Raw genomic sequence first — 25,000 nt, forward strand, 5'->3', positions numbered from 1 at the left:
AGAAAGGAATCTATATGTTAAACATGCATGTATATTCATTAAAACACCTTTAACATGTAAACAAAAACAGCAAAATAAATACATATAAATGTATATATATATATATATATATATATATATATATATATATGTGATATGAGTGTGTATGTTACTCATCAGTTACTCAGTACTTGAGTAGTTTTTTCACAACATACTTTTTACTTTTACTCAAGTAAATATTTGGGTGACTACTCCTTACTTTTACTTGAGTAATAAATCTCTAAAGTAACAGTACTCTTACTTGAGTACAATTTCTGGCTACTCTACCCACCTCTGCATAGGGCGCACCGGATTTTAAGGCGCTCTGCCGACGAGCGGGTCTATTCAGGTCTAGTTTCATACAAAAGGCGCAACGGATTATAAGGCGCATTAAAGGAAGTTATATTATTATTATTTTCTAAATGTAAAAGACTTCCTTGTGGTGTTTTTCAACCATATGGATACAGTTTGGTGTGCCGTGGGAGATTATCTAATTTCACCTATTTGGGTTAAAAATATTTTTTGCAAAATGATGATGTTGTTGCTGAGTGTCGGTGCGCTTAATGTTCAGAATAATTCTGGTTTTGGATACCGACCTCGAAGCTATTTTATTTGGTACATGGTGTAATGATACTGTAAGTGTGACCAGTAGATGGTAGTCACACATAATAGAAACGTGTAGACTGCAGGATGACGCTTATAAACAACACCATGACTTTAAATGTTCCATTGAGAATATAGAATATTACACACGGCGCTGAAAATCTGTCAAAATGTTTTAGTGCAACTTTGGTAAGCTATGAAGCCACACCCTTTGATGGATTGTCAACATACGAGTATTATTATGGTGTGTGTATAAGGACTGCAAAATGGCACCTATTAGCAGACATATTATCTATGTTTTGTTTCACAATATTATGCAAAAGTGTCCTGGGCATGACGTTAAAGTGCATCCGGCAGCGGAGGCTCCTCTATGGGGTCTTGGGGCACTAGGAGGTTAACCCCTTTATTACTGTTACCCCAGGTGGCCCTTGGCAAAGTGTGCAGGTAAAAGGTGTTTAATGCTTAAAGGGGAACATTATCACCAGACCTATGTAAGCGTCAATATATACCTTGATGTTGCAGAAAAAAGACCATATTTTTTTTTAACCGATTTCCGAACTCTAAATGGGTGAATTTTGGCGAATTAAATTGCTTTGTAGATGTCGGAAACAGCGGGAGGCAGGGTGCAGGTAAAAAAAGTGTCTAATGCTTAAACCAAAAATAAACAAAAGGTGAGTGCCCCTAAGAAAATGCATTGAAGCTTAGGGGAAGGCTATGCAGAACCAAACTAAAACTGAACTGGCTACAAAGTAAACAAAAACAGAATGCTGGACGACAGCAAAGACTTACTGTGGAGCAAAGACAATGTACATCCGAACATGACATGACAATCAACAATGTCCCCACAAAGAAGGATAAAAACAACTGAAATATTCTTGATTGCTAAAACAAAGTAGATGCGGGAAATATCGCTCAAAGGAAGACAAGAGGAAAAAGCCACCAAAATAGGAGCGCAAGACAAGAAGTAAAACACTACACACAGGAAAACAGCAAAAAAAGTCCAAATAAGTCAGGGTGTGGTGTGACAGGTGGTGACAGTACACCTACTTTGAGACAAGAGCTGCTTGGTTATGCTTTAAAGTCATATCCAACAATTGTGACGACGACTTTTTCCTGTCAACTGAGTTTAGTTTTTTAATGATTTCTGCTGGTGGTGTGCCTCCGCATTTTTTTCCAGCGCAAAAAATGTGCCTTAGCTCCAAAAAGGTTGAAAAACACTGCTCTACATAACATGTAATGATGTTTATTTGGTCAAAATGTTGCGTAGATGATGTTTTACACATCATCTTCAAGTCACTTTCTGACAGTCGCTTCAGGATGCGCCGTTTTATTTACATTCAACACTACACCGGTATGTTTTAGCGCTTTCATGGCGGGTTTACTGACAGATATAAGTAAGAACTTTACACTACTTTATATTAGAAATGGCAACAGAGGAGAAGCAATGTCACATAACAAGAAGATAGAGAAAAAGAAGAAGCTTATCGCACTACAAAGGCGGAAGCGTGCAAATTTTCAGGACTTATGCAGATCCCAAATACAGATCAGCAGGTACAAGAAGGTAAGAAAAGTTTATTTTGCATAATATTGTGAAACAAAACACCAGATAATATGTCTTACCTTATACACACACCATAATAATACTCCTATGTTGAAGCATAGTACAATCCATCAAGCCGTGTGGCTTCATAGCTTACCAAAGTCCTACTAAAACATTTTGATAGATTTTTGAGCGCTGTGTGTAATCCATCCATCCATCCATCTTCTTCCGCTTATCCGAGGTCAGGTCGCGGGGGCAGCAGCTTAATTAAGCAGGGAAGCCCAGACTTCCCTCTCCCCAGCCACTTCGACCAGCTCCTCCCGGGGGATCCCGAGGCGTTCCCAGGCCAGCCGGGAGACATAGTCTTCCAAACGTGTCCTGGGTCTTCCTCGTGGCCTCCTACCGGTCGGGCGTGCCCTAAACACCTCCCTAGGGAGGCGCTCGGGTGGCATCCTGACCAGATGCCCGAACCACCTCATCTGGCTCCTCTCGATGTGAAGGAGCAGCAGCTTTACTTTGAGCTCCCCCCGGATGACAGAGCTTCTCACCCTATCTCTAAGGGAGAGCCCCGCCACCCGGCGGAGGAAACTCATTTCGGCCGCTTGTACCCGTGATCTTGTCCTTTCAGTCATAACCCAAAGCTCATGACCATAGGTGAGGATGGGAACGTAGATCGACCGGTAAATTGAGAGCTTTGCCTTCCGGCTCAGCTCCTTCTTCACCACACAGATCGATACAGCGTCCGCATTACTGAAGACGCCGCACCGATCCGCCTGTCGATCTCACGATCCACTCTTCCCTCACTCGTGAACAAGACTCCGAGGTACTTGAACTCCTCCACTTGGGGCAAGATCTCCTCCCCAACCCGGAGATGGCACTCCACCCTTTTCCGGGCGAGAACCATGGACTCGGACTTGGAGGTGCTGATTCTCATTCCAGTCGCTTCACACTCAGCTGCGAACCGATCCAGTGAGAGCTGAAGATCCTGGCTAGATGAAGCCATCAGGACTACATCATCTGCAAAAAGCAGAGACCTAATCCTGCAGCCACCAAACCAGATCCCCTCAACGCCTTGACTGCGCCTAGAAATTCTGTCCATAAAAGTTATGAACAGAATCGGTGACAAAGGGCAGCCTTGGCGGAGTCCAACCCTCACCGGAAACGTGTCCGACTTACTGCCGGCAATGCGGACCAAGCTCTGACACTGATCATACAGGGAGCGGACCGCCACAATCAGACAGTCCGAAACCCCATACTCTCTGAGCACTCCCCACAGGACTTCCCGAGGGACACGGTCGAATGCCTTCTCCAAGTCCACAAAGCACATGTAGACTGGTTGGGCAAACTCCCATGCACCCTCAAGGACCCTGCCGAGAGTATAGAGCTGGTCCACAGTTCCACGACCAGGACGAAAACCACACTGTTCCTCCTGAATCCGAGGTTCGACTATCCGACGTAGCCTCCTCTCCAGTACACCTGAATAGACCTTACCGGGAAGGCTGAGCAGTGTGATCCCACGATAGTTAGAACACACCCTACGGTTCCCCTTTTTAAAGAGAGGAACCACCACCCCGGTCTGCCAATCCAAAGGTACTGCCCCCGATGTCCACGCGATGCTGCAGAGTCTTGTCAACCAAGACAGCCCCACAGCATCCAGAGCCTTAAGGAACTCCGGGCGGATCTCATCCACCCCTGGGGCCTTGCCACCGAGGAGCTTTTTAACTACCTCAGCCCCAGAAATAGGAGAGCCCACCACAGATTCCCCAGGCACTGCTTCCTCATAGGAAGACGTGTTGGTGGGATTGAGGAGGTCTTCGAAGTATTCCCTCCACCGATCCACAACTTCCGCAGTCGAGGTCAGCAGAACACCATCCGCACCATACACGGTGTTGGTAGTGCACTGCTTCCCCTTCCTGAGGCGGCGGATGGTGGTCCAGAATCGCTTCGAAGCCGTCCGGAAGTCGCTGTGTGTAATGTTCTATATTTTCAATGGAACATATAAAATGTTGGTGTTGTTTACTTGAGTCATATTGCAGTCTACACATATCTCTTATGTGTGACTACCTTCTACTGGTCACACTTATCATTTCACCATGTACCAAATACAATAGCTTCGAGGTCGGTAAGCACAACCAAAATGATTCCGTACATTAGGCGCACCGGGTTACAAGGCGCACTGTCGAGTTTTGAGAAAATGAAAGGATTTTAAGTGCGCCTTATGGTTCTTGGTTTGTTAAGTAAACACAGCTTTGAATTTGAATAAATAAGATTCAGCGTTATATTTAGATTTACTGCACACTTTATGAATGTTTTTTCATCATTTCAATGGAATTATTACATGTAATATTTCTTGTGTGAACATGCAGAACACAAAACTATTACAGTTGGTTTTCATAGTGACAAAATATTGCCCTGGTTTTTGGCGGGTTTTTAAAAAGGCATACAAGTCATTGCATGGATTGTGCCAAAACTTAAAAGGCATTAAATACAATGTCCACGGTAGAGATGCGCGGTTTGCGGGCACAACCGCGGAGTCCGCGGATTATCCGCGGATCGGGCGGATGAAATTTAAAAAAATTAGATTTTATCCGCAGGTCGGGTCGGGTCGGGTCGGGCGGTTGAAATTAAAAAAAATTAGATTTTAAATAGATTCAGGCGGGTGGCAGTTAAACCAATTGGGAAATATATATACATAGTTAAATGTTGTTACCCACATACGAAAAACGAGCAGGCACCTGCAGCATATGCCACAACAGAAGAAAAAAAAAAAAGAGATGGACACTTTTACGGAGCGGAGAAGGCCCCCGACGCCTCGCCGGGGTCCGGGACCGAGGCCCCTTCCCCCGAGAGGGCCCCACCGGGAGCCGTAGCTGAGGCGATCCGCGAGAAGTCCAGGGTCCGCGCCCACCGCACCGACACCCCGCTTCGTCCGCCTTCGCCGCGGCCGGTGTCACGCGCAGCAGGTAAGCAGCTTACCTGCCCGCCACCCCCGTGGCCGGGGGATCGTAACAGGGGTCACTCCGCGCGCTCCGCCCGCGCAGCTTACCTGCCCGCCACCCCTGTTGCCGGGGGCGCGTAACAGGGGTCACTCCGCGCGCAGTGCGCTCACGAAAGGGGTGGGGCTCACCCTGGTTGATATAGACAGCAGCTAGGACGGTGGCCATGGAAGTCGGAACCCGCTAAGGAGTGTGTAACAACCCACCTGACGAATCAACTAGCCCTGAAAATGGATAGCGCTGGAACGTCGGGCCCATATACCCGGCCGTCGCCGGCAGCGAGACGCGCTTGGAGGTGCGCTCAGCGCGGCTCCCATATGATTGCGCACTGGTGTGCGTCTGGGTCGTGACAGCGTGGCACGCGAATGTCTGTGCTGCATTGGATCAGTCTCCTTTCTTTAACAGGCAAAAGCTTTATAACCTCACTAATGCCTTGCATCGTCTATATTAGATATATAACAACGGGCGGGTGCGGGCGGGTGCGGTTCTGATCAAATGTTAGAACGGGTGAATGGCGGATGGTTGACGACTTTCTGATGCGGTTGCGGATGAAATAATTGCCTATTCCGCGCATCTCTAGTACCTACACTCTGTCCTCCTCCTGTCTAGGCCTGCTGTGTGTGCGTGTGTGTGTGTGTGTGTGTGTGTGTGTGTGTGTGTGTGTGTGGTACACAGAACATCAATTTCCACACTTCGGGTCCAGTGGACCCGGACATCTTATATGTAATATAAATGTGTAGGCGGGGTGTGTGGTCATTAAATATGTATTCTGATATATGTTCTTCACAGAAAATGAGCCAAAGTCAGTGAGTCTCAGTTTGAAAAATTAATTAATTGTATCTTTTTTTTTTTTTTAAGAAAAAATGAAAACGGGTCCCACAGACCCGAACACCACACAAGGATTAATTCGGCCACAGTTATTGTAAACGTTTCAACTATTCTACATTAATATAATCAAATTCTTACAATTTTGTCTGCTTTTGACTCTATATAATAAACTGCATCAGGACATGGGCATTAAAGTTGTTTTTTTAAGTCCAAGCATTAAATTAGATTTGCTGATGCCTGCAGGAAGCCTGTTTTAATACAAAGTCTCAATTTCACACCGCCAAATATTGCACATAATAAACTGTTTGCACTAGAAATGCGCGGTTTGCGGACACAACCGCAGAGTCCGCGGATTATCCGCGGGTCGGGCGGTTGAAATAAAAAAAAATTAGATTTTATCCGCGGGTCGGGTCGGGCGGTTGAAATTAAAAAAAATTAGATTTTAAATAGATTCAGGCGGGTGGCAGTTAAACCAATTCGGAAATATATATACATAGTTAAATGTTGTTACCCACATACGAAAAACGAGCAGGCACCGCAGCATAAGAAGAAGAAGAAAAAAAAAAGAGATGGCAGCAAACGTGGTACGCGACAAACTAAAAAAGGGAATACTAAAGACCAGGGGGAAAAAAAGGCCAGAAAAGTTCAGCGTGGACTCGTTTTTATGAGGTTGTAAATCAGGATGATAGCAATGCTGGCTACGTGATTTGCAAGAGCTGTGACGCTGTTTATGTCTACGACAGTCACAAAACCGGGACATCTAACGTGGTGCATCACATTTGTGCAAAAACCCCGAACCTCCACAAACACCCTGAGCATGAGCGGTTTCGTCCGCCGTGATCCCGGAAGAGTGCCACAGGATGTTAAAACAAGATAGAACGCAGATGATTGCGCACTGGTGTGCGTCTGGGCCGTGACAGCGTGGCACGCATTGAATGTCTCTGCTACATTGGATCAGTCTCCTTTCTTTAACAGGCAAAAGCTTTATAACCTCACTAATGCCTTGCATCGTCTATATTAGATATATAACAACGGGCGGGTGGCGGATGGCGGGCGGGTGCGGTTTTGATTAAATGTTAGTTCGGGTGGATGGCGGATGGTTGACGACTTTTGTGATGCGGTTGCGGATGAAATAATTGCCTATCCGCGCATCTCTAGTTTGCACACTTGTCTTTCGTGCCTAAAGAATCTCACGCAACGTTTTTTGAGCACGACTGCAAAATAAGCCACCATGGGGCCAAACAGAGGTGCAAGTGCCAGCACTGTTGTATTTAAAAATGTGTACACAGGTGGCGTCTGCGTGGCCCTGCTCATGGACGTCTTCTCCAATTAAGGTAAAAGTCATGTTATATGTTATCCTTTTTATTCTTCATTTATATGTATTTCACAGTGTTTTCTGCATGTAAAAACTAATAACACGTTTTGTGTTGATATTTGTGGGTGTCCAACAGATACATTTTTTCTTAAGTTTTAGTACACGCCGTCTTTGTTGGACCTCTCGGAATAGTTTGTTACTAATGATGAACTGAGGTTACATGATACGGTAGCATGGATGCGTTATGGAACTGTGTACCTCGATCACTTTAAAGGGGAACATTATCACCAGACCTATGTAAGCGTCAATATATACCTTGATGTTGCAGAAAAAAAGACCATATATTTTTTTTACCGATTTCCGAACTCTAAATGGGTGAATTTTGGCGAATTAAACGCCTTTCTAATATTCGCTCTCGGAGCAATCCGTCATTTTCTCAAACACCGAGTCAAATCAGCTCTGTTATTTTCCGTTTTTTCGACTGTTTTCCGTACCTTGGAGACATCATGCCTCGTCGGTGTGTTGTCGGAGGGTGTAACAACACCAACAGGGACAGATTCAAGTTGCACCAGTGGCCCAAAGATGCCAAAGTGGCAAGAAATTGGACGTTTGTTTACCGACGAAAGCTATGCTACGACAGAGATGGCAAGAATGTGTGGATATCCTGCGACACTCAAAGCAGATGCATTTCCAACGATAAAGTCAAAAGAAATCTGCCGCCAGACCCCCATTGAATCTGCCCGAGTGTGTGAGCAATTCAGGGACAAAGGACCTCGGTAGCACGGCAAGCAATGGCGGCAGTTTGTTCCCGCAGACGAGCGAGCTAAACCCCCTGGATGTCTTGGCTCACACCGTCCCTTATGCCACCGAAGATGATCAAGAGAAGAATATCCACCCTAGCTTCCCTGGCCTGCTGACATGAGGGTATGTCTACAGAATATATTAATTGATGAAAACTGGGCTGTCTGCACTCTCAAAGTGCATGTTGTTGCCAAATGTATTTCATATGCTGTAAACCTAGTTCATAGTTGTTAGTTTCCTTTAATGCCAAACAAACACATACCAATCGTTGGTTAGAAGGCGATCGCCGAATTCGTCCTCGCTTTCTCCCGTGTCGTTTTCGTCGGTTTCGCTTGCATACGGTTCAAACCGATACGGCTCAATAGCTTCAGTTTCTTCTTCAATTTGGTTTTCGCTACCTGCCTCCACACTACAACCATCCGTTTCAATACATGCGTAATCTGTTGAATCGCTTAAGCCGCTGAAATCCGAGTCTGAATCCGAGCTAATGTCGCTATAGCTTGCTGTTCTTTCCGCCATGTTTGTTTGTGTTGGCATCACTATGTGACGCAGGGCCGGCCCGTGGCATAGGCCGTATAGGCAAATGCTAAGGGCGCCGTCCATCAGGGGGCGCCACGCCAGTGCCACAAATGTTGGAGAAAAAAAAAGAAAAAGTTGGTACTATTATTTCTAAATACAAAAAATAATCCCACGTTAATTAAAATGCAAAGTAAAGCCTATTTAATAGAAATATTATTTGTTACAACATTACGCCCCCCCGCACGGTGCGCCCCCTCCCTTCCCGTATCATGACTCTTTTCGGACGTCACCACATCAAAAAATCAACACAAGATGTCAAAACGGCCAAAACTGTCAGGTGCCCAGGGAAGAAAAAAGAGAAAAGAAGAGGAGGAGAAAAATTATGAAATTATTTGTCTGTTACAGAATGTGATAGTAACCTGGCTTTTTAGCATTAAGCTAATGTCACATGATTCGGCAATTGCTAATCAATAAATAGCTAGTTCTGTTTTAACGTCGGGTTAATATTGTGGAGGGGGCTAAATTGTTATGGAAAATAATAATGTAACGTTAGGTAATTACAGTACTCCCACCTTACATTCCTCAGGGACATTTGTATTAGATCTTTTAAGCAGGTGTTTTTTGTTTACATTGTTATTGCCTTCTGGTTAGCTAATGTTTGCCCTGCAGGTAATAGTCACTTTTCCACCCCTTTATATATTAGGTATAGTTGTAAGTAAAAAAAAAAAAAGGTCAAAGAAAAAGCTATTCGGTTTCTTGTGAGTGTATACACTTCACTGCCGATGTGGGGGGGCGCCACCTAAAATCTTGCCTAGGGCGCCAGATTGGTTAGGGCCGGGCCTGCTCAAAGCAGATGCATTTCCAACGATAAAGTCAAAGAAATCTGCCGCCAGACCCCCATTGAATCTGCCCGAGTGTGTGAGCAATTCAGGGACAAAGGACCTCGGTAGCACGGCAAGCAATGGCGGCAGTTTGTTCCCGCAGACGAGCGAGCTAAACCCCCTGGATGTCTTGGCTCACACCGTCCCTTATGCCACCGAAGATGATCAAGAGAAGAATATCCACCCTAGCTTCCCTGGCCTGCTGACATGAGGGTATGTCTACAGAATATATTAATTGATGAAAACTGGGCTGTCTGCACTCTCAAAGTGCATGTTGTTGCCAAATGTATTTCATATGCTGTAAACCTAGTTCATAGTTGTTAGTTTCCTTTAATGCCAAACAAACACATACCAATCGTTGGTTAGAAGGCGATCGCCGAATTCGTCCTCGCTTTCTCCCGTGTCGTTTTCGTCGGTTTCGCTTGCATACGGTTCAAACCGATACGGCTCAATAGCTTCAGTTTCTTCTTCAATTTGGTTTTCGCTACCTGCCTCCACACTACAACCATCCGTTTCGATACCTGCGTAATCTGTTGAATCGCTTAAGCCGCTGAAATCCGAGTCTGAATCCGAGCTAATGTCGCTATAGCTTGCTGTTCTTTCCGCCATGTTTGTTTGTGTTGGCATCACTATGTGACGCAGGGCCGGCCCGTGGCATAGGCCGTATAGGCAAATGCTAAGGGCGCCGTCCATCAGGGGGCGCCACGCCAGTGCCACAAATGTTGGAGAAAAAAAAAGAAAAAGTTGGTACTATTATTTCTAAATACAAAAAATAATCTCACGTTAATTAAAATGCAAAGTAAAGCCTATTTAATAGAAATATTATTTGTTACAACATTACGCCCCCTTCCCCCCCTTCTCCCCCCGCACGGTGCGCCCCCTCCCTTCCCGTATCATGACTCTTTTTGGACGTCACCACATCAAAAAATCAACACAAGATGTCAAAACGGCCAAAACTGTCAGGTGCCCAGGGAAGAAAAAAGAGAAAAGAAGAGGAGGAGAAACGAGAAAAGACAGAGGTAGCAGGTAGGTGAGCCGAACATGAAATTATTTGTCTGTTACAGAATGTGATAGTACCCGGCTTTTTAGCATTAAGCTAATGTTACATGATTCGGCAATTGCTAATCAATAAATAGCTAGTTCTGTTTTAACGTCGGGTTAATATTGTGGAGGGGGCTAAATTGTTATGGAAAATAATAATGTAACGTTAGGTAATTACAGTACTCCCACCTTACATTCCTCAGGGACATTTGTATTAGATCTTTTAAGCAGGTGTTTTTTGTTTACATTGTTATTGCCTTCTGGTTAGCTAATGTTTGCCCTGCAGGTAATAGTCACTTTTCCACCCCTTTATATATGAGGTATAGTTGTAAGTAAAAAAAAAAAAGGTCAAAGACAAAGCTATTCGGTTTCTTGTGAGTATATACACTTCACTGCCGATGTGGGGGGGCGCCACCTAAAATCTTGCCTAGGGCGCCAGATTGGTTAGGTGACGTCACAGGAAAATGGACGGGTGTATATAACGATGGTTAAAATCAGGCACTTTGAAGCTTTTTTTAGGGATATTGCGTGGAATTTTGAAAAAAACTTCGAAAAATATAATAAGCCACTGGGAACTGATTTTTAATGGTTTTAACCATTCTGAAATTGTGATAATGTTCCCCTTTAAGAAAAAAAAAAACGTGACTGATACTGCTGCTGTGAAGTCTTATGAGTGACAGCTCCTACTGGAAGAAGTCCAAACAACAATGGAACTAAGTTCCTTTTAAGGTATGTTTTTTTCCCCTACATTTTTAGCAATTTTATTTATAGGTCGAATGTAGTGATGTTTTTAATTCAGCAGATGGCGCTATTCTGAAACACCCAGCTTATTGGCAGTGTCAATACAGCCAGTGAGTGTGCCACACAATCATTTACCCAACATTCAGTACCACTGTATTCCATGATGTCAATCATAAACCCTCGTCATAAATTGACAAATTCAATTTAAACATTTACAAATATTACAATAATGACTGCAGTTTAACTATTCTAAATTTCCCAAAAAAAACAACTTTTAAACAATTGTTTTTAACGTGAAAACCTACAGTGCTTGTGCATGTTTTTCTTAATCACGGGACAATGGCTGACTGTAATATTTGTTGTCACCGTACTTTTTTATAATTAATGTAAATGTTTTTCTTTCACTGGTGTAAAATTTAATGGCTGTTTTTCGACAAAACCCCAAATCCAAACAAAACATAAATTCTGTTTTGAGTTTTTTATCTTTCAAAGTGCATAAAAACATTTGATACATTTTTTTTTTTTTTTTTTTTTCACAAACCTCTCAATTAACTTCAGCCCTAAACAAAAATACTACATGTGTCATTTTTGTTAAATGCCTTTTGAGCAACCGTTTTCAATTTGTATAAAGTATTTCACTCATGTGAAATTATCTGATCAAAAGGATCACAAATATATTGATATTTTTGTTTAGGGCAATAGTTTGAGAAATTTGAGCAAAAAAAACAAAACATTTTGACACCCTAAGGACTTTGATGTCTGTCATATTTAAAAGGAATGTCACCAATTAATTTAATGATGCATACAAACTCTCTTGCACACACATTGTTAGTGCCTATTAGTCTTAAGTGCTTTTATTTTGAAATACGGTGTTACAAACTTACCATGTCGTCCAACATTTTATTTTGGTACTTCACTTCCGTTCCTATGTCGATAGACAGCTGAAAACAAATAGGAAAACAATCCAATTAGCATAAAACATCAAAGCACGTGTGTGAAAGCCTGAAAATAAAGTGCTTCAATAAAGCACTTCATATTTCTTACTAAACTTTTTTGTTCTTTCAACATTGACAGATAAAAATGCATGTTTTGCATACAATTGCGTGTCTATTAAATCGCATCAACACAGTCGGACATTGTTGGATAAAAACAAAACAATAAAAAATGTAGTGATGTAATGCAACAAAACGCTAACATTTTGACCATCCATCCATTATAATATATTTAAAAAAAATTATTTTGCAATAGAAAAAAACAATTAAAACAGACATTATATTTAAAGGCAAAACTTAAGGTCAGCTTTGTTTTTATTGTGTATTATTTGTAGTTAACATTTCTGCTTTTTGTCATTTTTACTGTTGTTTCTTTGCCACTGTAATAATTACTGTCACCTGTAACACAAAGATGACTCTAAATTATGTCTTTAAATATATGTAATGTTTGTTTTCAGCATTTTTTATATATATATATATATATATATATATATATATATATATATATATATATATATATATATATATATATATATATATATGCTTTGACTTTTCCATATGCAGCCCTGGAAAAAGTTGTGAGGACTGTATGAACATACTGCATATTCCAAACATTTGTTAGAATAATATACGTGTCCCCCTGACTTAAGATTTTACAAGCAACTACGTTATCCATAAATTTATACGCGAAAAAATGGAATAATTAAATCCATAGGAAATAGTGTAACAACATAATGAGGCATACATTAGGATTCTTATAGACCACACGTGTCAAACTCAAGACCCGGGAGCCCGACACGTCATTTAATGTGGTCCGCCAAAGCCTGAAAATGATGTGCATAATTTATCTTTCTTACTAAATGTTTTCATTTTGACAGAAAAAACATGTAATATATGAAATTATATATATATACAAATATTCAATTGTTATTTCTGTGAATCTTTGGACACCTCGCCATTCGATTCCGAATCTTGGGGGTGAGGATTTGATTCATACTCGATTCAACACCATTCTCCATTCAAACTGATATTTGTATCGTATTATTTGGTATAATAATAACACCTTCTTGACAAAACAGCTTACAAAACCTCCTTTTGGTTGCTGACGTATGACACATACGTGCACCAAGTAAGCATAGAGATGGCCCACAAATGTACTTGTTTTTTTAATTCGTCCCAAAAAATATATACCGTATTTTCGGCACTATTAGCCGCACCTAAAAACCACAAATTTACTCAAAAGCTGACAGTGCGGCTTTTAACCCGGTGCGCTTTATATATGGATTAATATTAAGATTCATTTTCATAAAGTTTCGGTCTCGCAACTACGGTAAACAGCCGCCATCTTTTTTCCCCGTAGAAGAGGAAGTGCTTCTTCTTCTACGCAAGCAACCGCCAAGGTAAGCACCCGCCCCCATAGAACAGGAAGCGCTTCTTCTTCTACTGTAAGCAACCACCCGCCCGCGTAGAAGAAGAAGAAGCGCGCGGATATTACGTTTCATTTCCTTTGTGTGTTTACATCTGTAAAGACCACAAAATGGCTCCTACTAAGCGACAGGTTTCCGGTTCATGAAAAGACGCAATCTCTCCATCCGCACACGGACTACTATTTCACAGCAACTGCCTAAAGACTTTCAAGAAAAGCTGGCTACTTTCCGTGCATATTGTAAAAACAAGATAGCTGAAAAAAAGATCCGGCCAGAGAACATTATCAACATGGACGAGGTTCCACTGACTTTTGATATTCCTGTGAACCGCACTGTGGATACAACGGGAGCACGTACGGTGAATATTCGCACCACAGGGAATGAGAAGTCATCCTTCACTGTGGTTCTAGCTTGCCATGCTAATGGCCAGAAACTTCCACCCATGGTGATATTCAAAAGGAAGACCTTGCCAAAAGAGACCTTTCCAGCCGGCGTCATCATAAAAGCTAACTCGAAGGGATGGATGGATGAAGAAAAGATGAGCGAGTGGTTAAGGGAAGTTTACGCGAAGAGGCCGGGTGGCTTTTTTCACGCAGCTCCGTCCATGTTGATATACGACTCCATGCGCGCCCACATCACGCTGGTTTTTAATATATTATTAAAGTTTGACTGACCTATCTGACTGTTTTTTTGACATTCCTTTAGCGCAGTTAGATGCGGCTTATAACACGGGGCGGCTTATAGGTGGACAAAGTTTTGAAATATGCCGTTCATTGAAGGCGCGGCTTATAACCCAGGGCGCCTTATGGTGCGGAAAATACGGTATATAGATTTTTGAAAATTACTTTAAAAAAATCAGGATTTGAATGTGATAAAAAAAAAACATTTTTTAGAACCCCTAATTATTATATACCAAATGATAGTTTGTTAAAATAACAATAAATACTGAAACATCTGCTCGCCACCTTGACTTAGTTATCCATCTATTTGAACCTACACAAATCAAATAACCAATTGCATAGGCAATAATTAGGGATGTCCGATAAAGGCTTTTTGCCGATATTCTGATATTGTCCAACTCTTTAATTACAGATACAGATATCAACTGATACCGATATATACAGTGGTGGAATTAACACTTTATTATGCCTAATTTGGACAACCAGGTATGGTGAAGATAAGGTCCTTTTTTAATAAAATAAAATAAGATAAATAAATTAAAAACATTTTCTTGAATAACAAAGAAAGTAAAACAATATAAAAACAGTTACATAGAAACTAGTAATAAATGAAAATGAGTCAAATGAAGTGTTAAAGGTTAGTACTATTAGTGGAGCAGCAGCACGCACAATCATGTGTGCTTACGGACTGTATCCCTTGCAGACTGTATTGATATATAATGTAGGAACCACAATATCAATAACAGATGGTGCACTAATTGTAAGTGTATCTTGTGTTTTTTATGTTGATTTAATTAAAAAAAACAAAAAACGATACCGATAATTTCCGATATTACATTTTAAAGCATATATCGGCTAGCAATAATACTTTTATATTCTTACATTCACTGTTACAAAGCAGCCATGACTGTGACGTGGCCCTCCATGAAAACAAGTTTGACACCCCTGTTATAGACTATGGTCCCTGTAAGAAGCGGCTCTCCGAACTGCAACGTGGCCCTTAATGTTTTGCCGCCCCTGCTTATACAACCACGGCGAATGCAACTGTTGTTAAAGGCGAGTTTGAACGTCCTTACACTTTTCAAAGCGGTGACTTTGGCTCGCAGTCCCTCTTGTAAGTGTTCATTCTCCTCCTCGTACACACTGTAGCCACTCGCTGCATAGTTCCCAGGTCCTCCATCACCTTCACAATGGAAAAAAATGGTTGACATTTTCACGCAAATGCACGTTGAAGTGATGTAACTCATGTTCACGTCATCATCTTTTTTTTTTTGCTTTAATCTGAACTCTTATTTATTAGCCTTGCACATATAAGTACGTGTTTATATTCGAGTTCATATTTATTTTGACTTTTAACAAGATCACAGCCTACCGAGTCAAATTAAAACTGATCCTGAGTCTGCTATCTAAGCTCAAGTTAATGTTTATTTTGACATTTAACAAGATCACAGCCTACCGAGTCAAATTAAAACTGATCCTGAGTCTGCTATCTAAGCTCAAATTAATGTTTATTTTGACTTTGATAAGATCACAGCCTACCAAGTCAAATTAAAACTGATCCTGAGTCTGCTATCTAAGCTCAAATTAATGTTTATTTTGACTTTGATAAGATCACAGCCTACCAAGTCAAATTAAAACTGATCCTGAGTCTGCTATCTAAGCTCAAGTTAATGTTTATTTTGACTTTTAACAAGATCACAGCCTACCGAGTCAAATTAAAACTGATCCTGAGTCTGCTATCTAAGCTCAAGTTAATGTTTATTTTGACATTTAACAAGATCACAGCCTACCGAGTCAAATTAAAACTGATCCTGAGTCTGCTTTCTAAGCTCAAGTTAATGTTTATTTTGACAATTAACAAGATCACAGCCTACCGAGTCAAATTAAAACTGATCCTGAGTCTGCTATCTAAGTTCAAGTTAATGTTTATTTTGACATTTAACAAGATCACAGCCTACCGAGTCAAATTAAAACTGATCCTGAGTCTGCTATCTAAGCTCAAGTTAATGTTTATTTTGACAATTAACAAGATCACAGCCTACCGAGTCAAATTAAAACTGATCCTGAGTCTGCTATCTAAGCTCAAGTTAATGTTTATTTTGACTTTGATAAGATCACAGCCTACCGAGTCAAATTAAAACTGATCCTGAGTCTGCTATCTAAGCTCAAGTTAATGTTTATTTTGACATTTAACAAGATCACAGCCTATCGAGTCAAATTATTTATTTTGACATTTAACAAGATCACAGCCTATCGAGTCAAATTAAAACTGATCCTGAGTCTGCGATCTAAGGTCAAGTTAATGTTTATTTTGACAATTAACAAGATCACAGCCTACCGAGTCAAATTAAAACTGATCCTGAGTCTGCTATCTAAGCTCAAGTTAATGTTTATTTTGACAATTAACAAGATCACAGCCTACCGAGTCAAATTAAAACTGATCCTGAGTCTGCTATCTAAGCTCAAGTTAATGTTTATTTTGACTTTTAACAAGATCACAGCCTACCGAGTCAAATTAAAACTGATCCTGAGTCTGCTATCTAAGCTCAAGTTAATGTTTATTTTGACATTTAACAAGATCACAGCCTACCGAGTCAAATTAAAACTGATCCTGAGTCTGCTATCTAAGCTCAAGTTAATGTTTATTTTGACATTTAACAAGATCACAGCCTACCGAGTCAAATTAAAACTGATCCTGAGTCTGCTATCTAAGCTCAAGTTAATGTTTATTTTGACATTTAACAAGATCACAGCCTACCGAGTCAAATTAAAACTGATCCTGAGTCTGCTATCTAAGCTCAAGTTAATGTTTATTTTGACAATTAACAAGATCACAACCTATCGAGTCAAACTAAAACTGATCCTGAGTCTGCTATCTAAACTCAAGTTAATGTTTATTTTGACATTTAACAAGATCACAGCCTACCGAGTCAAATTAAAACTGATCCTGAGTCTGCTATCTAAGCTCAAGTTAATGTTTATTTTGACATTTAACAAGATCACAGTTTACCGAGTCAAATTAAAACTGATCCTGAGTCTGCTATCTAAGCTCAAGTTAATGTTTATTTTGACAATTAACAAGATCACAGCCTACCGAGTCAAATTAAAACTGATCCTGAGTCTGCTATCTAAGCTCAAGTTAATGTTTATTTTGACATTTAACAAGATCACAGCCTACCGAGTCAAATTAAAACTGATCCTGAGTCTGCTATCTAAGCTCAAGTTAATGTTTATTTAGACAATTAACAAGATCACAGCCTACCGAGTCAAATTAAAACTGATCCTGAGTCTGCTATCTAAGCTCAAGTTAATGTTTATTTTGACATTTAACAAGATCACAGCCTACCGAGTCAAATTAAAACTGATCCTGAGTCTGCTATCTAAGCTCAAGTTAATGTTTATTTTGACATTTAACAAGATCACAGCCTACCGAGTCAAATTAAAACTGATCCTGAGTCTGCTATCTAAGCTCAAGTTAATGTTTATTTTGACTTTTAACAAGATCACAGCCTACCGAGTCAAATTAAAACTGATCCTGAGTCTGCTATCTAAGCTCAAGTTAATGTTTATTTTGACATTTAACAAGATCACAGCCTACCGAGTCAAATTAAAACTGATCCTGAGTCTGCTATCTAAACTCAAGTTAATGTTTATTTTGACAATTAACAAGATCACAGCCTACCGAGTCAAATTAAAACTGATCCTGAGTCTGCTATCTAAGCTCAAGTTAATGTTTATTTTGACAATTAACAAGATCACAGCCTACCGAGTCAAATTAAAACTGATCCTGAGTCTGCTATCTAAGCTCAAGTTAATGTTTATTTTGACATTTAACAAGATCACAGCCTACCGAGTCAAATTAAAACTGATCCTGAGTCTGCTATCTAAGCTCAAGTTAATGTTTATTTTGACATTTAACAAGATCACAGCCTACCGAGTCAAATTAAAACTGATCCTGAGTCTGCTATCTAAGCTCAACAACAAAGCAGGCGTTCGTTAAAAAAAAAAAAACACGTCTCAGTTTTCTCACCCAAACCTGTGCGCCTCATGGTGGATCCCTGACGTTAATGTTGTCTTACAACTCTCCCTTTGTGTGGAATTTATGCGGGGGAAAAAAGATGGAAATCACACTTAGAAATGTGAAATCGGCTTCTGTTTTTACAAGGATCGTCACTTCCGGTGCACGTCGACAGATGACACGTCATCATACGGACGCCGAGGAGGGACAAAACTCAGGAGACATATAATACGTCATCATACGGACGCCGAGGAGGGACAAAACTAAAGAGACGCGATTGAGCATCCACAGCTGCGTACAATTAAGTACACATCTCCAAACAACTATGTAAGTAATTCCATGAAATATGATCAAAATGATTATTACAGATGCTGTAGTTTGTTCTAGTGTTTATGTTTAGCAGCAACATGAGTTAAGCTAAGGTTTCATACCATTTTTTTGTATTTTTTAATTGAACAACAAACATACATTTATAATTCACGCAACAGTAAATACACTTTCAACAAGGAAAGAAAACAAAAGCAATTACAGAGAGTAATAAATATTAATAAATAATAATAAAAAGGACAAAAAGGGATACCTAAATCATTTTAAATGTTTTTAACACAGATATCAATTTAAGGGCTTTTGTACTCTTAATCATTCTCCAAGATTTGATTGATAATTGTAAGCCATTAAGCCAATTAGAAAATGTAGGCCTTACTTTCATAAATCAACATTTATGTAGAAAAAAATGTTGCCTCAACCTTTTTTGAGCCAAGGCACATTTTTTGCGTTTAAAAAAATGCAAAACTAAACTCAGTTGACAGTAAAAAGTCGTTGTCGCAATTGTTGGATATGACCAAGCATGCATCACTATAGCTCTTGTCTCAAAGTAGGTGTACTGTCACCACCTGTCACATCACACCCTGACTTATTTGGACTTTTTTTTGCTGTTTTCCTGTGTGTAGTGTTTTACTTCTTGTCTTGCGCTCCTATTTTGGTGGCTTTTTCTCTTTTTTTGGTATTTTCCTGTAGCAGTTTCATGTCTTCCTTTGAGCGATATTTCCCGCATCTACTTTGTTTTAGCAATCAAGACTATTTCAGTAGTTTTTATCCTTCTTTGTGGGGACATTGTTTATTAATTTTGCATTATCTGTGATAATGAAATAATAATTTCATCAGCGCTAAATTTTATACATCTATTGTTGCATATGCTCATTTTTTTCAATAGTTTAAATCTTTTTTTTTTAAAGGTATTTTGCAAGTGAGTACTAACCTGTGATTAATCATGATTAAACCAAATCAAAGTGTGATAAATTTGATTAAAAAAAAAATTTGACAGCACTAAATTTTATACATTTATTGTTGTATATGTTCATTTTTTTCCATAATTTAAATAATTATTTTGAAAGTATTTTACATTTTGCAAGTAAGTACTAACTTGTGATTAACCATTATTAATCGAAATAAAAAAGTGTGATTAATTTGATTTAAAAATATATATATTTCACAGTACTAAATTGTATACATTTATTGTTGTATATGTTCATTTTTTTCAATATATTTTTTAAGGTATTTTGCAAGTGAGTACTAACTTGTGATTAATCATGATTATTCCAAATCAAAAAGTGTGATAGATTTAATTTAAAAAAAAAAATTTTTTGACAGCACTAGATGTTATACATTTATTGTTGTATATGTTAATTTTTTTCCATAATTTAAATCTTTTTTTCAAAAAAGGTATTTTACATTTTGCAAGTGAGTACTAACCTGGGATTAATCATTATTAATCGAAATAAAAAAGTGTGATTAATTCGATTTAAAATATATATATATATATATATATATATATATATATATATATATATATATATATATATATATATATATATATATATATATATTTCACAGCACTAAATTTTATACATTTATTGTTGTATATGTTCATTTTTTTCAATTATTAAAATCTTTTTTAAAGGTATTTTGCAAGTGAGTACTGACCTGTGATTAATCATGAAAATTGTGATAAATTTGATTTTTTTAAATAATAATAATTTGATAGCACTAAATTGTATACATTTATTGTTGTATGTTAAGTTTTTTCCATAATTTAAATCTTTTTTTAAAGGTATTTTACATTTTGCAAGTGAGTACTAACCCGTGATTAATCATTATTAATCCAAATCAAAAAGTGTGATTAATTAGAATTTTAAAAAAATCACAGCACTAAATTTTATACATTTATTGTTGCAAATGCTCATTTTTTTCAATCATTTAAATCTTTTTTTAAGGTATTTTGCAAGTGAGTACTAACCTGTGATTAATCATGATGATTCCAAATCAAAAAGTGTGATGAATTTGATTCACAAAAATAATAATTTGACAGCACTAAATTGTATACATTTATTGTTGTAATTGTTAATTTTTTCCCATAATTTAAATCTTTTTTTCTTAAAGGTATTTTACATTTTGAAAGTGAGTACTAACCTGTGATTAATCATTATTAATCCAAATCAAAAAGTGTGATTAATTTGAATACAAAAAAATCACAGCACTAAATTGTATACATTTATTATTGTATATGTTCATTTTTTCCATAATTTAAATCTTTTTTTAAAGGTATTTTACATTTTGCAAGTGAGTACTAACCTGTGATTAATCATGATTATTCCAAATCAAAAAGTGTGATAAATTTAATTAAAAAATAATTATAATTTGACAGCACTACATTTTATACATTTATTGTTGTATATGTTAATTTTTTTCCATAATTTAAATCTTTTTTTTTTTAAGGTATTTTACATTGAGTACTAACCTGGGATTAATCATTATTAATCAAAATAAAAAAGTGTAATTAATTTGATTTTAAAATATATATATTTCACAGCACTAAATTGTATACATTTATTATTGTATATGTTCATTTTGTTCAATAATTTAAATTTTTTTAAAGGTATTTTGCAAGTGAGTACTAGCCTGTGATTAATCATGATTAATCCGAATCAAAAAGTGTGATACATTTGATTAAAAAATAATAATAATTTGACAGCACAAAAATGTATACATTTATTGTTGTATATGTTAATTTTTTCAATAATCTAAATCTTTTTTTTTTTTTAAAGGTATTTTACATTTTGCAAGTGAGTACTAACCTGTGATTAGTCATTATTAATCCAAATCAAAAAGTGTGATTAATTTGATTTAAAAGAAAATACTAATAATTTCACAGCACTAAATTTTATACATTTATTATTGCATATGCTAATTTTTTTCAATAATTTAAATCTTTTTTTAAGGTATTTTGCAAGTAAGTACTAACCTGTGATTAATCATGATGATTCCAAATCAAACATTTTAATAAATTAGATTTTTTTTTTTTTTATAATAATTTGACAACACTAAATTGTATACATGTATTATTGCATATGCTCATTTTTTTCAATAATTTAAATCTTTTTTTAAGGTATTTTGCAAGTGAGTACTAACCTGTGATTAATCATGATTAATCCGAATCAAAAAGTGTGATACATTTGATTAAAAAATAATAATAATTTGACAGCACAAAAATGTATACATTTATTGTTGTATATGTTAATTTTTTCAATAATCTAAATCTTTTTTTTTTTTTTTAAAGGTATTTTACATTTTGCAAGTGAGTACTAACCTGTGATTAATCATTATTAATCCAAATCAAAAAGTGTGATTAATTTGATTAAAAAAATAAATAATTTCACAGCACTAAATTTTATACACTTATTGTTGCATATGCTCATTTTTTTCAATAATTGTAATCTTTTTTTTAAAGGTATTTTGCAAGTGAGTACTAACCTGTGATTAATCATGATTAATCCAAATCAAAGTGTGATAAATTTGATTTAAAAAATAAATAAATAATTTAACAGCACTAAATTTTATACATTTATTGCTGTATATGTTCATTTTTTTCCATAATTCAAATCATTATTTTTTTGAAGGTATTTTACATTTTGCAAGTGAGTACTAACCTGTAATCAATCATTATTTTAATCCAAATCAAAAAGTTTGATTAATTTGATTAAAAAAAATAATATCACACCACTAAATTGTGTACATTTATTGTTGTATATGCTCATTTTTTTCCAATAATTTAAATCTTTTTTAAGGTATTTTGCAAGTGAGTACTAACCTGTGATTAATCATGATGATTCCAAATCAAACATTTTAATAAATTAGATTTTTTTTTTAATAATAATTTGACAACACTAAATTGTATACATGTATTATTGCATATGCTCATTTTTTTCAATAATTTAAATCTTTTTTTAAGGTATTTTGCAAGTGAGTACTAACCTGTGATTAATCATGATTAATCCGAATCAAAAAGTGTGATACATTTGATTAAAAAAAATAATAATTTGACACCACAAAAATGTATACATTTATTGTTGTATATGTTAATTTTTTCAATAATCTAAATCTTTTTTTTTTTAAAGGTATTTTACATTTTGCAAGTGAGTACTAACCTGTGATTAATCATTATTAATCCAAATCAAAAAGTGTGATTAATTTGATTAAAAAAAATAATAATTTCACAGCACTAAATTGTATACACTCATTGTTGCATATGCTCATTTTTTTCAATAATTGTAATCTTTTTTTTAAAGGTATTTTGCAAGTGAGTACTAACCTGTGATTAATCATGATTAATCCAAATCAAAGTGTGATAAATTTGATTTAAAAAATAAATAAATAATTTAACAGCACAAAATTTTATACATTTATTGCTGTATATGTTCATTTTTTTCCATAATTCAAATCATTATTTTTTTGAAGGTATTTTACATTTTGCAAGTGAGTACTAACCTGTAATCAATCATTATTTTAATCCAAATCAAAAAGTTTGATTAATTTGATTAAAAAAAATAATATCACACCACTAAATTGTATGCATTTATTGTTGTACATGCTCATTTTTTTCCAATAATTTAAATCTTTTTAAAGGTATTTTGCAAGTGAGTACTAACCTGTGATTAATCATGATGATTCCAAATCAAACATTTTAATAAATTAGATTTTTTTTTTTTTATAATAATTTGACAGCACTAAATTTTATACATTTATTGTTGTATATGTTCATTTTTTTCCATAATTTAAATCTTTAAAAAAAAATGTATTTTACATTTTGTAAGTGAGTACTAACCTGTGATTAATAATTATTAATCCAAATAAAAAATTGTGATTAATTTGATTTAAAAGAAAATACTAATAATTTCACAGCACTAAATTTTATACATTTATTATTGCATATGCTCATTTTTTTCAATAATTTAAATCTTTTTTGAAGGTATTTTGCAAGTGAGTACTAACCTGTGATTAATCATGATTATTCCAAATCAAAAAGTGTGATAAATTTGATTTAAAAAAATAATAATTTGACAGCACTAAATGTTATACATTTATTGTTGTATATGTTAATTGTTTTCAATAATTTAAATCTTTTTTTTTAAAGGTATTTTACATTTTGCAAGTGAGTACTAACCTGTGATTAATCATTATTAATCCAAATCAAAAAGTGTGATTAATTTGATTAAAAAAAAAAAAAAAATTCACAGCACTAAATTTTATACACTTATTGTTGCATATGCTCATTTTTTTCAATAATTGTAATCTTTTTTTTAAAGGTATTTTGCAAGTGAGTACTAACCTGTGATTAATCATGATTATTCCAAATCAAAAAGTGTGATAAATTTGATTAAAAAAAATAATAATTTGACAGCACTAAATGTTATACATTTATTGTTGTATATGTGAATTTTTTTCAATAATTTAAATCTTTTTTTTAAAGGTATTTTACATTTTGCAAGTGAGTACTAACCTGTGATTAATCATTATTAAAAAAAAAAAAAAAAAAAGTTTCACAGCACTAAATGTTATACATTTATTATTGTATATGTTCATTTTTTTCCATAATTTAAATCTTTTTTAAAAGGCATTTTACATTTTGCAAGTGAGTACTAACCTGTGATTAATCATGATTAATCCAAATCAAAAAGTTATAATTTCACAGCACTAGACTTTATACATTTATTGTCGTGGAATTAATCAATGCATAATATTTGTGAGACTTTGATTATTACTCAGACTCTAATCAATAATCCCTATTCTGAAATGAGTACTGTATTTTTCGGAGTATAAATCGCAATGGAGTATAAGTCGCACCTGCCGAAAATGCATAATAAAGAAGGAATAAAACATATAAGTCTCACTGGAGCCTGGCCAAACTATGAAAAAAACTGCAACTTATAGTCGGAAAAATATGGTACTTTGTGTGACCCAGACCCACCCAGACTCTATCTTCTCCTTGGACTTTGACAGCTCTGAGCTATAAAATATAGAAGTTTTGCAGTTGTAACAATTCTCTGAACAAGCTTTGTCTTCTCATTTCACTCACAAGATTGTGCTTTTTCCTCCGATCACACGCTCCGTTTGGGAAGTAACCCGCCCTCATCTCCTCTGGCGGGTGTAACATGTTATTATGGGATGGAATTGCTGTGATGTTGCTTCTCAGCTGCATTGACACTGTTTACTTGGAACACTTTTCAAACGTGACTGCCATAAATTGAGTAGAAATATCCTGTG

At 36.6% G+C, this 25,000-nt stretch overlaps 1 protein-coding gene and 1 long non-coding RNA gene across 3 annotated transcripts in view; one reads left to right on the forward strand and one right to left on the reverse strand.

Moving 5' to 3' along the window:
• The window catches only part of bet1 (Bet1 golgi vesicular membrane trafficking protein), a 20,020-nt gene extending 1,462 nt beyond the window's left edge, over positions 1–18,558 (reverse strand). The window contains exons 1-3 of the mRNA XM_061983241.2: positions 18,413–18,558; positions 15,459–15,565; positions 12,168–12,224 (exon numbers count right to left, since the gene is read on the reverse strand). Coding sequence (XP_061839225.1) covers positions 12,168–12,224; positions 15,459–15,565; positions 18,413–18,431 — 183 coding nt within the window. The 5' untranslated portion in view covers positions 18,432–18,558. The remainder of the gene's footprint in view (positions 1–12,167; positions 12,225–15,458; positions 15,566–18,412) is intronic.
• A 22-nt stretch (positions 18,559–18,580) lies between these two features.
• Positions 18,581–25,000, forward strand: part of LOC140679672 (uncharacterized) — a 19,147-nt gene continuing 12,727 nt past the window's right edge. For both annotated transcript variants that reach the window (XR_012051038.1, XR_012051039.1), the window contains exon 1: positions 18,581–18,727. This is a non-coding gene — a long non-coding RNA (uncharacterized lncRNA). The remainder of the gene's footprint in view (positions 18,728–25,000) is intronic.

Source organism: Nerophis lumbriciformis, linkage group LG21, assembly GCF_033978685.3.
Source record: "Nerophis lumbriciformis linkage group LG21, RoL_Nlum_v2.1, whole genome shotgun sequence".
NCBI classification, from domain to species: domain Eukaryota; kingdom Metazoa; phylum Chordata; class Actinopteri; order Syngnathiformes; family Syngnathidae; genus Nerophis; species Nerophis lumbriciformis.